The sequence below is a fragment of the Apiospora aurea genome, assembly GCF_038362705.1.
Source record: "Apiospora aurea strain CBS 24483 chromosome Unknown utg000001l_segment0_segment0, whole genome shotgun sequence".
In the NCBI taxonomy this organism is placed as follows: domain Eukaryota; kingdom Fungi; phylum Ascomycota; class Sordariomycetes; order Amphisphaeriales; family Apiosporaceae; genus Apiospora; species Apiospora aurea.
In genome coordinates this window covers 5,082,022-5,093,533 of record NW_027117388.1, presented here as the reverse complement: position 1 = coordinate 5,093,533, position 11,512 = coordinate 5,082,022, and the positions used below count along the sequence as shown (strand labels likewise).

The 11,512-nt window shown below is 53.5% G+C and overlaps 4 protein-coding genes across 4 annotated transcripts; 1 reads left to right on the top strand and 3 right to left on the bottom strand.

Annotated features, from left to right (window-relative positions):
- Positions 1-3,168: 3,168 nt before the first annotated feature.
- PG986_001561 (cytochrome c oxidase polypeptide IV) lies at positions 3,169-4,118 on the bottom strand (the record flags this gene model as incomplete). The annotated part of the gene is made up of 4 exons (XM_066837783.1): positions 3,169-3,327; positions 3,487-3,746; positions 3,886-3,951; positions 4,028-4,118. The coding sequence occupies 4 exons, from the start codon at positions 4,116-4,118 to the stop codon at positions 3,169-3,171; spliced, it is 576 nt and encodes a 191-aa protein (XP_066706676.1).
- Positions 4,119-5,618: 1,500 nt separating this feature from the next.
- PG986_001560 (NUDIX domain-containing protein) lies at positions 5,619-6,193 on the bottom strand (the record flags this gene model as incomplete). Its single annotated transcript, XM_066837782.1, has 2 exons — positions 5,619-5,984; positions 6,011-6,193. 2 exons carry the CDS (start codon positions 6,191-6,193, stop codon positions 5,619-5,621), a joined length of 549 nt encoding a protein of 182 aa, XP_066706675.1.
- Positions 6,194-8,853: 2,660 nt separating this feature from the next.
- On the bottom strand, positions 8,854-9,133 carry PG986_001559 (uncharacterized protein; the record flags this gene model as incomplete). The annotated part of the gene is made up of 2 exons (XM_066837781.1): positions 8,854-9,001; positions 9,069-9,133. The coding sequence occupies 2 exons, from the start codon at positions 9,131-9,133 to the stop codon at positions 8,854-8,856; spliced, it is 213 nt and encodes a 70-aa protein (XP_066706674.1).
- A 577-nt stretch (positions 9,134-9,710) lies between these two features.
- Positions 9,711-11,259, top strand: PG986_001558 (eukaryotic aspartyl protease; the record flags this gene model as incomplete). Its single annotated transcript, XM_066837780.1, has 2 exons — positions 9,711-10,857; positions 10,913-11,259. The coding sequence occupies 2 exons, from the start codon at positions 9,711-9,713 to the stop codon at positions 11,257-11,259; spliced, it is 1,494 nt and encodes a 497-aa protein (XP_066706673.1).
- Positions 11,260-11,512: the final 253 nt, after the last annotated feature.

Genomic DNA, 11,512 nt, shown 5'->3' with positions numbered 1-11,512 from the left:
AGAAATCAGAAAGAAAGAAAAAAGACCTGCCGGAATTGCGTGGAAGCGAGTGCGGCGCAGTAGCTAGTTGGTTTGACCAGACTCACAAAACCGGCAACAGTATGCGACGCAATGCGTCGGCGCAAATTCCGCGGGTTCCACGGGCTGCGCTGGGTCTTGACGTTTTTCTTTTCTGCCTCTCTGCCTCCTATACTGCATGCAAGAAGGAGTATACATCTGTATATGCCTATTTATTTCTCGATATGCAGCCCGATTTAGAGGAGGGAGTATACTGTAGCTGCGACCGGGTGTGGAGCGAGTGCAGGGATGGGTTCCAATGGTCATGCAGCTAGGCTGGAATGACCGGAGCGTGGTGTGTTGACGGCTTGACGGATGGAGCGATAGGCTGCATACGTCGGTTCACGTGGAGGAGGATACCTGTTGATGCCTCAGTCAGGATCCCTATCCGCGGCCAGCGGGCGTTGAAAACATGGTCAAATCCGGTCCGTCGATGAGCTGATCCATATATTATCGCGGTCGCGTGTACGATAGATACCTTATGCCTTTCTTAGGCCAACGTATTACAATTTGGAGCTGACTGGGCTCCGGGAGGCAGTGACTAATTACACGCAACCAACAGGTCTCGCCCGATACGGCACACACACTTGCGCGCGCGCCGTTATTTGTGTTACGAGATCGAGGGCCGGTGACAATCAGATGATACTACCCTGGATGGGTAAGTTTAACTCTGTTGCCTCCCCGAAAATGTACTTGGTAGGGGGGTTAAAATATGCCCGGCAACTTCGTAGGTTGAGTGTCCGGTGCTAAGGGGGAAGCTAGGTATTAGGTATGAGATAGGATGTTGATTTACCGCAAGGGAGAAATGGGATAAGTAGGTACTTTACTTGGGGTCGGATGGATTACGGGGTTAATAAGAACAGCAAAGGCCTGCGATCTGTATGGTCAGCAAAATACGATGCGATACGAAACGATGCAATTGCCATCTGGAGAAAGCCAGGCCACGTACGGATCCGTACCAGACGGCTGAATACCTCTTGCTGCGATTGCCTGCCGAGAACAAGGCAACCAAGCGAATGATTAATGTGTGAGGATGTGCAACAAAGCAGAAGTACGTACAAGGAGGAGTCCGTATTGAACATCCCTCAATTAAAATCCGGTTTGGCGCCGCCTACCGCGAGGACCTTAAGACGGTTCCCTATTGGCCTAGGAGGGTCCCCATGGCATGCGCCTATTATGTCTCCTACTACGCCATCAACGGCACGGCCACAGTCTCTCGGCTCGGCATTGTCCCATAATGCAATACGTCCAGTACATGCATTCATGGGGCGAAGCGAAAATACGCGAGGCGAGGGCAGATGGCAGAGGAGCAGAAAGAGGAAAAGCATTCCTTCCATTCGTGACAACAGACGTTGGGACTCCTCCGTATGGTAGGTATGCCACTTATCAGAAACCCAACAAGGTTATGATATGCGTGCCTCGCATGGCCAACCGGGTCCGTTCCTAGGATCTCTGACATTTGCGCATTCACGCTCACCTCGTCTCGACACATCTGTTTCTCTCGTATATATATCTCTCCCACTATACACGATTCACCCTACATGACTGGCGGCCCCGTACAATAGCGCCTGTTTAGGAATAGAATTCGCAATTATGCATGGTGGCCTCCGTCTTAATCCGTCACCTATGGAAAAAGAAAGGAAGGGGAGAAAGCGGGAGTGTATCAGATCATCCCAACATCCACCCAGACCAAAGTACCGACTTACCTAACGTGTGGTGTGCACAGAGAGGGAGAGAAACGTGTATAACAGAGGCAGGCGAAACAACAGAGGCGGTAATACTCCCCGTGGCAGGTCCCAACACCACTGAACGCATCCTTTCTAGGTTGTCTTACTATCGGTGCGGGTACCCACCATCCTCCCACCTCGCACCCCCTCCCCCTTGTCCAATAAAGCTGGGCTCACTAATAAGGTCTCTCTCCCTCTCCCTCTCGTCCAACCTTGAGTATTAGAGGTACCAATCCATCCACGTATAGGTGTATCCTATCCACTCACGGGCCGGTCTAATAGTGCTATAACATTCGATCGGCATTTTGGATCCCGCCTGGTCCCTTCCTTTCAATCCTGCCGCCATAAAGGAGTAAAGGGCCAGCGACGCTTCAGACGGCAAGTTGTGGACAAGCCATAGTCTTCTTCTACCCGGGTTGGTCATTCAGATGGTATGTTTTTTTTTTTTTTTTTTTACCTTTTGGTGACAAACCCCCCGGGCGCTCCATCTCTTATCTCTCCGATTCGTTGTCGGAGATTCTTGCAAGGTGCCTGCCAACTTTGGTGTTATCCTTTGGGGGTGTAAGCTTGCACTGGAAAGAATCTAGGGTTGTCCGGATTTGTACGGACACGTACGGAGTAGAGAACCTACTGCTACATCCTACTATACACCGTCAGAGCTTCTCCTCCAAACACTGTATACGAAATTCGCGTACCTTCTGAGACGTCCAACAACACATGCATACTTCGCTTTGCTAGATTGTCATATACTACTACCTCGGATCAATATGGATGGGCACCCCAGACACCAGAGGCCCCAGATTGAGGTGGTACAGACAGCATCATGCTTTTGTAGTATTGCCACCTCTTCGCTTGCTCACCGCAGGAGGCTCACCTGACTGCCTTCTAGGGGAGCCCATAGGAAACGCCAGGTCCAATGATTTGGCATGGGCGTATCGCATAGATGTACCATGCCCAGTCATCACGCCATGCGCTATTCTCATTCTTACATCAACTTACCTGCCTTGATAGGTAAATCCGGGCCTACATAATGGTAGTATCAGCCAGGCCACGGTAAGTAGAAACGTCAGATACAGTGCAAAAGCAAGTACATGCCACACAAAACATTGTCCATATATGTCTAGGTGACTTGGCGCATTATCAACCACCCTAGTCAGCACGGTGCCTTTCTCAAACGGATCATGCATACAAATCGCGCCCGGTGTGGGCAGGCTCTATACACATAGGAACTCTTTTACACTGCCGATGGATTCTTTCTCTACTAATCTACAGCCGGCATCGTCCGATGCATCATAGTTCTCCCTTCTCCGACTTCTCCCTACCTCCCCTCTTTCTCTCCAAGTCTCCTGATCACACACACAGCCTAGGGTAGTGTGGCGGCGATTTACCAGTACTGGGGCTTGACGTAATCGGCGAAGGTCTTGGGCTCCTCGTAACCGTGGTGGTCGTGGTGGCCGTGGCCATCGTCCTGGGGTCCAACGTACTCCATCTTGTAGACGCTGCCGCACTCGGGGCATCGCTCCATCGGTCGCTCGCGGGACATCTGTAAAATGACAAGGTCAGTTTCTCCGTTCTACTATAGCTAGAGTCACACTATGAAGTAGCCTTTCGCAGCTAGACAGTTGCCTGTTCATTGCGGACGGACACTCGTAGCCCGCAGGCGCAGGCCGTAGTCGAAGGAAATGGGGTTGGTTGTACGTACACCGAGCCAGTGAACAACGTGGGAGTCGGCGGGGTAGCCAGTGCAGCCAGCGTACTGCTCGTCACCAGCAGACTTGACCATAATGGGGTTGTCGATAGTGCCCTTTCGCGATGCATCGAGGGGGCGCATGTCGAAGATGTCGACGCCCTCCATCTTACCCAGGATTTCCAGACGCTCGAGACCGGTGGACTGCTCGAGATCGGTGGGAACGGTACCGGGAGCGGCACCGGGTCCGATAAGGTCGTCCTCGGTCTTGACGTCTGTGGGAAAATGCGAAATTCCATGTCAGCCTGCCGCCCAATGATATTTCTGTTCAATTGCCTTCCAATTGACCCCGATCGCTTCGCGTAGCCAATCCAGCACTCAATTGGATCAATTGGTCCGAGGGGAGCAGCGTACCGGCAAGGGCCTTCATCTTCTGGCCGACGGAGGAGTGAGGCTCGACGTTCTTGGCTCCGGCATCTCCTGTAATATCGCAAGGTTCAATGGTCAGCTGGGAGAGGACGCATGACGTGGTGACGGTGTTGCGGCGGTGCCTTACGTCGCAGGACGGACGCGGTGAAGCTGCGTCGGATGACGGGAGTGACGGCGGCACGGCGGGCGGCCGCGACAGCAGTGCGTTGCAAAAACATTCTAGGTCGAGGAATTGAAGAGCGGAGAGGTTTCGGGTGGGTTTGTCGTCGTGGGGGTGGTGGTGTTCGATGGGACCTCAGGTGTAGGAATAAGAGAGGGATTTCTACTTTTCCTTGCTGATTTGATGATACTCTCTCGGCAGCAATGGCTCATAATCGTTCGAGTCAAAACCCGAGCAGCTCCAAATCCAGCCAATGGGCGTTAACCCTTTTTGGGAGCTCATCAATCCTCCACCCACACTTTCGTCCCTCCTTCTATTGACCCATCCACGGCTTAGTCATTCAACGTCACGTGATGTTTGGCTCCTACTACAAGCACAACAGTCGCATCACTTCGCATCGCAGCAAGTGACATCAGTGCAAAACGACATATCGAAGCAAGACGTGGGCTTGGTGTTCACTATGATGTCTTGCATGGCCATAATTGTTTTTGGTCGGGGTGTTTTTTTTATCCATTTGATGTACATCGCTGGTGGACTGACAGTCTTCAACTGTCGTTATTTCCCCTTGTTACCATGATGCTGATGCACAGCAAACCTCCCCCTCCGCAACGTCATGTCCCCTTGTAGCACATGGCCTCTCTATATTTAGAGCAAACTACAACAGACCTAAGTAAAAGCCTTTTATGGGCGAAAAATGCAATGAGTGTGATACTACATATATTTCCTTCTATTTCCTCCAGACAGTAGTTCCAGACCCGGACCGCCCCCGTAGGCAACCCCCATCGCCTCGTCCGCAGTCGATCCTTGCATGCTCGGCTCGGCTTCCGAGTGGCCCAACTATTCAATTTAATATATGCAACCCCATGTGGGCGAAGCTCCTTCCCGGCATCGAAGCCACTTTCGGCATACAGTGGGCATTGGTTCCCTACTCCGGTTCTTTCATGGCCAGACAGGACAGTCTCCGGCCGGGCTTGATCTTTCCTCGGGAGGGTGTTGTTATTGTAATCTGACCATTAAAAGCGCGCTGTGGTAGTGGATGTGACTGTTTCTAATAATAGAAAAGCTCCAGACTCCTCTACTGTTTCAGTCGCCGAGATACATTGCCAACACCATGATTTTTCATATCTTTGTCGAAGGTTGTTGGTCAAAGGAGTGGTGTTTTGAACAGTGCCCCTCTCCAAGTTCCATACTTGAAGGCTGTCGGCTTAGAGTGTCATCCGTAACATCATACCAACTCCCCGGATACTCCGAGGGATGGGGTTACGGTTTTCCAAGGAAGGGTACGAAAGCAGAATGGATATGGATTATGAGTCGATGGCGCAGTACAGATAGCAGCTGTTCGAGCAGGGTTCACCGCAAAACCTGACATGTTTAGGCCCGGAATGTTTACGGGGGAAAGAACATGGGCGCCACTTCGTTTGTTATATGCAATCGTCAGGTTATCTGGGCTTTGTGTAGGTACCATGTTGGTTGGATCGCTCCGTACTCTGTGTAGCTACCTAGCGATAATCCGCGATGGTCGCCGTAGTCCGTGGGCCATCCATATCCTGCGCTGCCCTCATGACGGCGCCTGCCGCCTGAGTTCTCTCCGCAAGCGGAAACCTTCCAAGATGGTCTGCTCCTGACTGATGTGAGTGAACTCGATGTCCGTCTCGCCGACCCTGTGTCGCCGGCACTCCTCCTCCGTGGCCCAGAAGAACGCGGCATGCTCCTCGGGATCCAGCTTGACCACCGGCGGCGACTTCTTCCCGCCTTGCCCGTCCGCGCCCGCCTCCACGTCGACCAAGAAACTGAGCTTGAGCATCCGCCGGCCCCGCCGCGTGAAGAAGGCCATAGGCTCGCCGACTTGCGGCCCGATGTGCGCGGCGCGCAGCCCGCTCTCCTCCCGCAGCTCGCGCGCCACCGCGTGGAGGATCGTCTCGTCCTCGGCGTCGCACGCGCCCCCGGCACCTCCCAGCGCAGCGGCATCGAGTCGTGCGCCGCGCGCTGGACGAGCAAGATGCGTTCCGCCGTTGCTTCTTCGTCGCCCTGGCCGGAGCTGTTGCTGGATGTTTCGGCGTCGGGGGAGAAGAAGACGAGGGCTCCCGTGCCGAGACCTTTGAAGCCCGCGTTGGCGGCCAGGTAGGCGGCCATGGACGTGGCGTAGGGGGGCGACAGAGGGGTCAGAGGTGAAGGGCGACAGCGCCCCTATAGCTGCTTTTGGGTCTGGTGTTGACGTCATTTTCAAAGCCCTCTGAGTTATGTAATGAAGGAGAGAACAAAAGCGAAGAGGTCGGTAGGCAGCAAATTCAAATCAGCGGCTCGTGGAGCGTTAGTGTGGGCAAACGGTTTCAGGACAATAATGAGCTGAAACGGTTGATGATGATGGCTGATTGACCGGTTGTGGGACAAGCGATGATCCAGGCAGCAGTCATGAATTGCCTAAGCGTGAGACGCCGTCAGTAATCCGGCATGGGCAATGGAGCAGATTCCTCGGTGAGGAAGAATGAAGACGCCCCCGGGCTCCGTACCCTGAGCGGGTTCAGTTGCCAATCTGAAGCTGGGGAATCAAATCGCGAGTCTATAAACAGAACAAGGAGTGTGGTTGCAGGTGCCGACTGTATGTGACGCGAATATATGCTGGTTTCTTGTTTTCGGGTCCGTTCCGGAGAACCATCGGGTTGGATGAAGTCGGCCTGTCGATCTTTACACCGCAAACACCCCCGGCCTAAGTGGGTCGTGGAGAATGTACAATACTCTTTCCCTCCCGCCTTTGGACGACAATTGTCAATGGTCCAAGCCAACAAAGAGGTGGCCAATTGTTTGAGTCTTTTGAAGACGGCCTTTCCAGAAACGAACAGGCATGTGTACATCATCCAGCAGAGACTCACTGCGTTACACCACAAACACTGGCACGGGTCATTTGGACGCTGGGAGAACTTGCTTGGTCTAATGATCAGCAGTCCGTACAATTAGTAGTGGTTCATCATCATGCGATAGGAAGGCTTTCTAGGCTCGCCATATAGCTTTTGTTAGCTAGCCATCAGCCTGATTCACTGGACCAAGCTGGAAGAGAACAGACGGCCAAATGACGGCCCTGGGCGTACGTGCTACGTTGTGTCGACACCCGCTCAAGAAGATGGCCCTATCGGTATGTAATGTGGAAGGAACAAGTTCATACCGCAGCTTAGGATGAACACAGTTGGTACAATATCATCTTTACCTGCGACTAGTACTGGGCTTGGCCGGCTCTCTGCATTTCTAGCTCAAGGGCTTCAGCTCAATTGAATGCCCGGCTTGAACAAGTGAAACAAGCCATATGAGCCCGTCCGGTCTTTAACATCCCCATTATCAGATAGATGGCCAAACAATGATATATATAGATGAAGCGTGGCAACATCTGTCGCAATCGCAGGGCCTCGTTACCGTGCTCAGTGCACACGTGAAGAGACATCTGGCGTGGCTAGACTATTTGATAATGCCTTGCAATATACCACGGGGGTCATAGACATGCTACCGTAGCGAGGTCCGCATCGACCGGCGAGCCTTGGTTGTCGCCCAACCCAAAAGTACCCAGCCGCGCCTTACTCGTTCGTGAGGACGCCTCGCCATTAGATACGAAGAGGGACAACTACACGGTTTGCAAGTCTCTTGGCAGGACGAGTTTGAGCTGAGCGGTGTTCGAATTTGTCAAAGATGGCTGCGCCTGTTGTTATAAGTCTTCCGTGGCGTCAAGTAGAGAGGGCGAGGTCTACCCCAAACGTTGCCGGTCTGCACGTTATTTCCCGTTGCCCGACTATCCGCGAATAGTGTATCAAAGGAGCGAAGCGCTTCCTCTTAATTAATGATTTGCGAAAAATGTTTACTGCAGAACATGGGACGGATGCAGAGACCCTTCCGTCCCGCATGAGGCTTGCTGTGGATCCGCTGTTGTTACGCACCAATGGTGAAACACGTCAACACAGCCCTGACCCCTGGCCTTCTGAACTCAGGTTACAATTGTGCCAGTTGAACTGTCACTTGTCCCGTCCGCGCTGGCCATGTCTCAAACATTTCGAGCATAATAGGAGACCCATCCATGAGCTGCTGGATCTATGTATAGGGACGACTTCCAGTGGGCGACACCCAGCCAGATCGTGCGTGCATACAGACTCGCACAGCATGAATACTTCAGGTAAGTAACCAGCTTACTGTAGATGGCCCTAACGGCATCCCGGGCTGAACGCTACTGCCATGACAGTACGCCCAGCCCCATCAGCTGAAAGTAAAAGAAACAGCTGCCCACGCCGTCGTGAACCAGCCGGTGACCGGTGACCTGTAACGGGGAAACGAGACGAGTTCCAGGTATCGGGTGCTCGTCGGATGGACAAAAAAAAAGCCCAGAGAAACTGGCTCTCCGCCCAGACCGTCAGAGGTTCAACACATCGTACTAGCGGTTCAGCGGGTGGCCAACCTGCCTAGGTGGGTGTCGTCCGTAAGTGCCGCCTCTGGGCCTCTGGGCAGAGCGCTGGGTTGTTCTGTCCCGCCTAAATGCCCAATGCCCAGCAGACAGAGTCGCATCGACATCCTTGTAACGACAATGCGCATCTCACAGCAAAAAGGCAGTCCTTTTCTGGTGTTTGATCACCGCTGCCAATCTCCACCCTGCCACCACCCTCTTGCCTCTCTCTCTCCTCGGCTCTCACTCGCGCTTGGCAGAGGGAGAGAGTTGAGATGGCATGGCAAGTGGCAGGTGGCTTGTCCTACGGGTTCGTCGTACTCCCGGCCAGGGGCTTTTAGCGAGCGCTGTCGACATTAGTGGACATGATCCTGGGTTAGTGTGTCCAGTCGTCGGAGCCTTTGGAGCCTTTGGAGCCCTTGGCGTCCGCCCAGTCGTCGCCCAGTGTTGCCCAGTGTTGCCCAGTGTTGCCCAGCCCGCCCGGCTCGTCCATTACCCAGTCGTTGGCTCGTCCAAAGCCCGATCTGTATGCAGATAGATGAATCGCTGCGGTGCCGCCTCCTAATCTAACCTACCTATCTATCTACATACATACTTGCCTGGTCTATCTCGGCTTTCTGGGCTTTTTTTTCTTGGTTCCGGTCGTCATTCGTCATCTTCGTCGCCTTTCCTTTTCCTTTCCTTCGCCTGCATCCGGGATGCCTGGCTAATCCGTCGCTCCTTATTCCAATTTTTGCCTGGCCCAGCCGCCAGCACTGTAATTGTTGGTTGTACTGCAGTAATCGCCGGCGAAAACGACGAAGCAATCGCGATACCTTTTAATTCTCCCCTCTTACATTTATACTTATATACGTCGCGTCGCTGGTTCGGTTTATTCTTTCTTTTGCTGCTGCTGCAACTACGTCCGCCTGCACCTCATCGGTCACCCCGAAGCTGACTCGATCTACGGTTGTACGGATGTCCCAGTGGCTTCATTTAGACGACCTTGTCTCACCAGCGTATTTGACTTTTACTATACTGGGCCTATATACTCGCATCCTCCATCGCATATAGCTACGCTTCTCAGGCATAACCCGGACTGTACCCTCTCTGACATCATCCGCTTTGCCCTGTCCGGCTTTCCCGTGGGAAGCATCAAGAGGTGAGCTTGCTCGGAAACACCTTGTATGTCAGACTACTAACATTGGGCTTGAGATTGATGCTGTATCTGGCACGGAAGTGACTAACATAAGAATGACGGCCCTGTCGTTCTTTCTGGCTTCCTCAGTCCTGGCTCTGGGGACGCAAGCACAGCATGTCGTCCCGCACAACGACACGGCCCGGATGGCCGCCCATGGTGCAAACTGTATCAGGTTTCAAGTCTTCCATTCGACCAATCGCGAAGTCTTTGGCGATATGTGGGAGAAGCGCGGCATCGAGACGTTGGCCCTCGCCAACCGATCGGATGTGGCGTACTATGCGAGGCTCGACATCGGCAACCCGCCGCAACCGAATTTTGTTCAGCTGGACACTGGTTCTTTCGAATTATGGGTGAACCCGGATTGCACGAACCTAGGCACAACGTCTGACAAACGGTTCTGTCAGGCTGTAGGCTCCTATGTTCCTTCCAAGTCCATCACGGCCAACGTGATGCAGGCAACCAAGACTCTCCGATACGGCATTGGAAGCGCAAACATCCAGTATGTCACCGACGACATCGCTTTCGAGAACTCGAAAAACTCGTTAAAGAATGTACGATTCGGCTTTGCTACCGCGACCAAGGATGAGTTCTCCGGGATCCTGGGCATTGGCCACGGGGTCAACGTCACCCTGGGCTACAGGAACTTTGTCGATGAACTGCAGGCTCAGAACGTCACTAAGACCAAAGCTTTCAGTCTTGCCCTCGGCAGCAAGGATGAGCAAGAAGGCATGGTCATGTTTGGGGGCCTGGACACAGCAAAATTCGCCGGAAATCTGGTGACCTTGCCCATCGTGCCCGCCGCACAATCACCCGATGGAGTCCCTCGATACTGGGTGGACATGAACTACATGAGCCTCACGCCCCCAAGCGGGAAGACCAAGAAGTACGCCAATACCACGATGGCCGTCTTTCTCGACAGTGGCGCAACCCTCACGTTGCTTCCGACCGCCTTGGCCGACACCATTGCCGCCGACTTTGGCTCCCCGGGCACGGATGCCAACGGATTCTATCCGGTGGATTGCTCTCTGAATAAGATGCCAGGGACTGTCGATTTCGCCTTCCCGGGCTTGACCATTCGCGTGCCCTACAACGAGATGATCCGAGAGGTCTCGACCTCGTTTGGCCCGTTGTGCTACCTTGGTATCTCGCCGAACGAAGACTTCGTTCTGCTCGGAGATACCATGCTGCGATCTGCATATGGTAGGTTGCAACCCCCCCGCGCGACGAACCTGGCATCCAGACTAACGATTCGCAGCCGTCTTTGACCAAACCAACAACGCCATCCACCTAGCCCAATACGCCAACTGCGGCACCGAAGATATGGAGATCATGCCTGACACGAACTTTGCTTCTATCAAGGGGAAGTGCAACCCACCCAGCTTCAAGCCCGCGTCTGCGCCGCCTACATCCACCAGCCGAGCGCTCCTGCCTACCAGTATGCCTACGGGGACCGGCTCCGGCAGACCTACCGCTGTTGGTCCGCCATCTGGGTCGGAATCGACTGCACCTGGCTCGACGGCATCGTTCACGAGGAGCGGTCTGAGCTGGCTAAGCATGTCTGTTTTGTCGGTTGCTATATCCAGCTTGGCAAGTTTAGTATAGAGTCAAGAAGACTGTGTGCATAGCGTTGGCATTAGCATTGGCATTGGATAATGGCTTTTTTTGGTGTATATACTTCTTCGAAATCTGCTCGACAGGGCGGCGCCTTGCACATATACCACCCAGAGCAGAGTGCTGTTCAGCTAATCACGGGCGCTCTCTCTGTAACATGTTTTGGACATCCGAAGCGGCCGAGGACGCATAGCCTACTTAATAATACAATAGTGTCCTACTCCTTCGTGTGCACTCGAGAGAC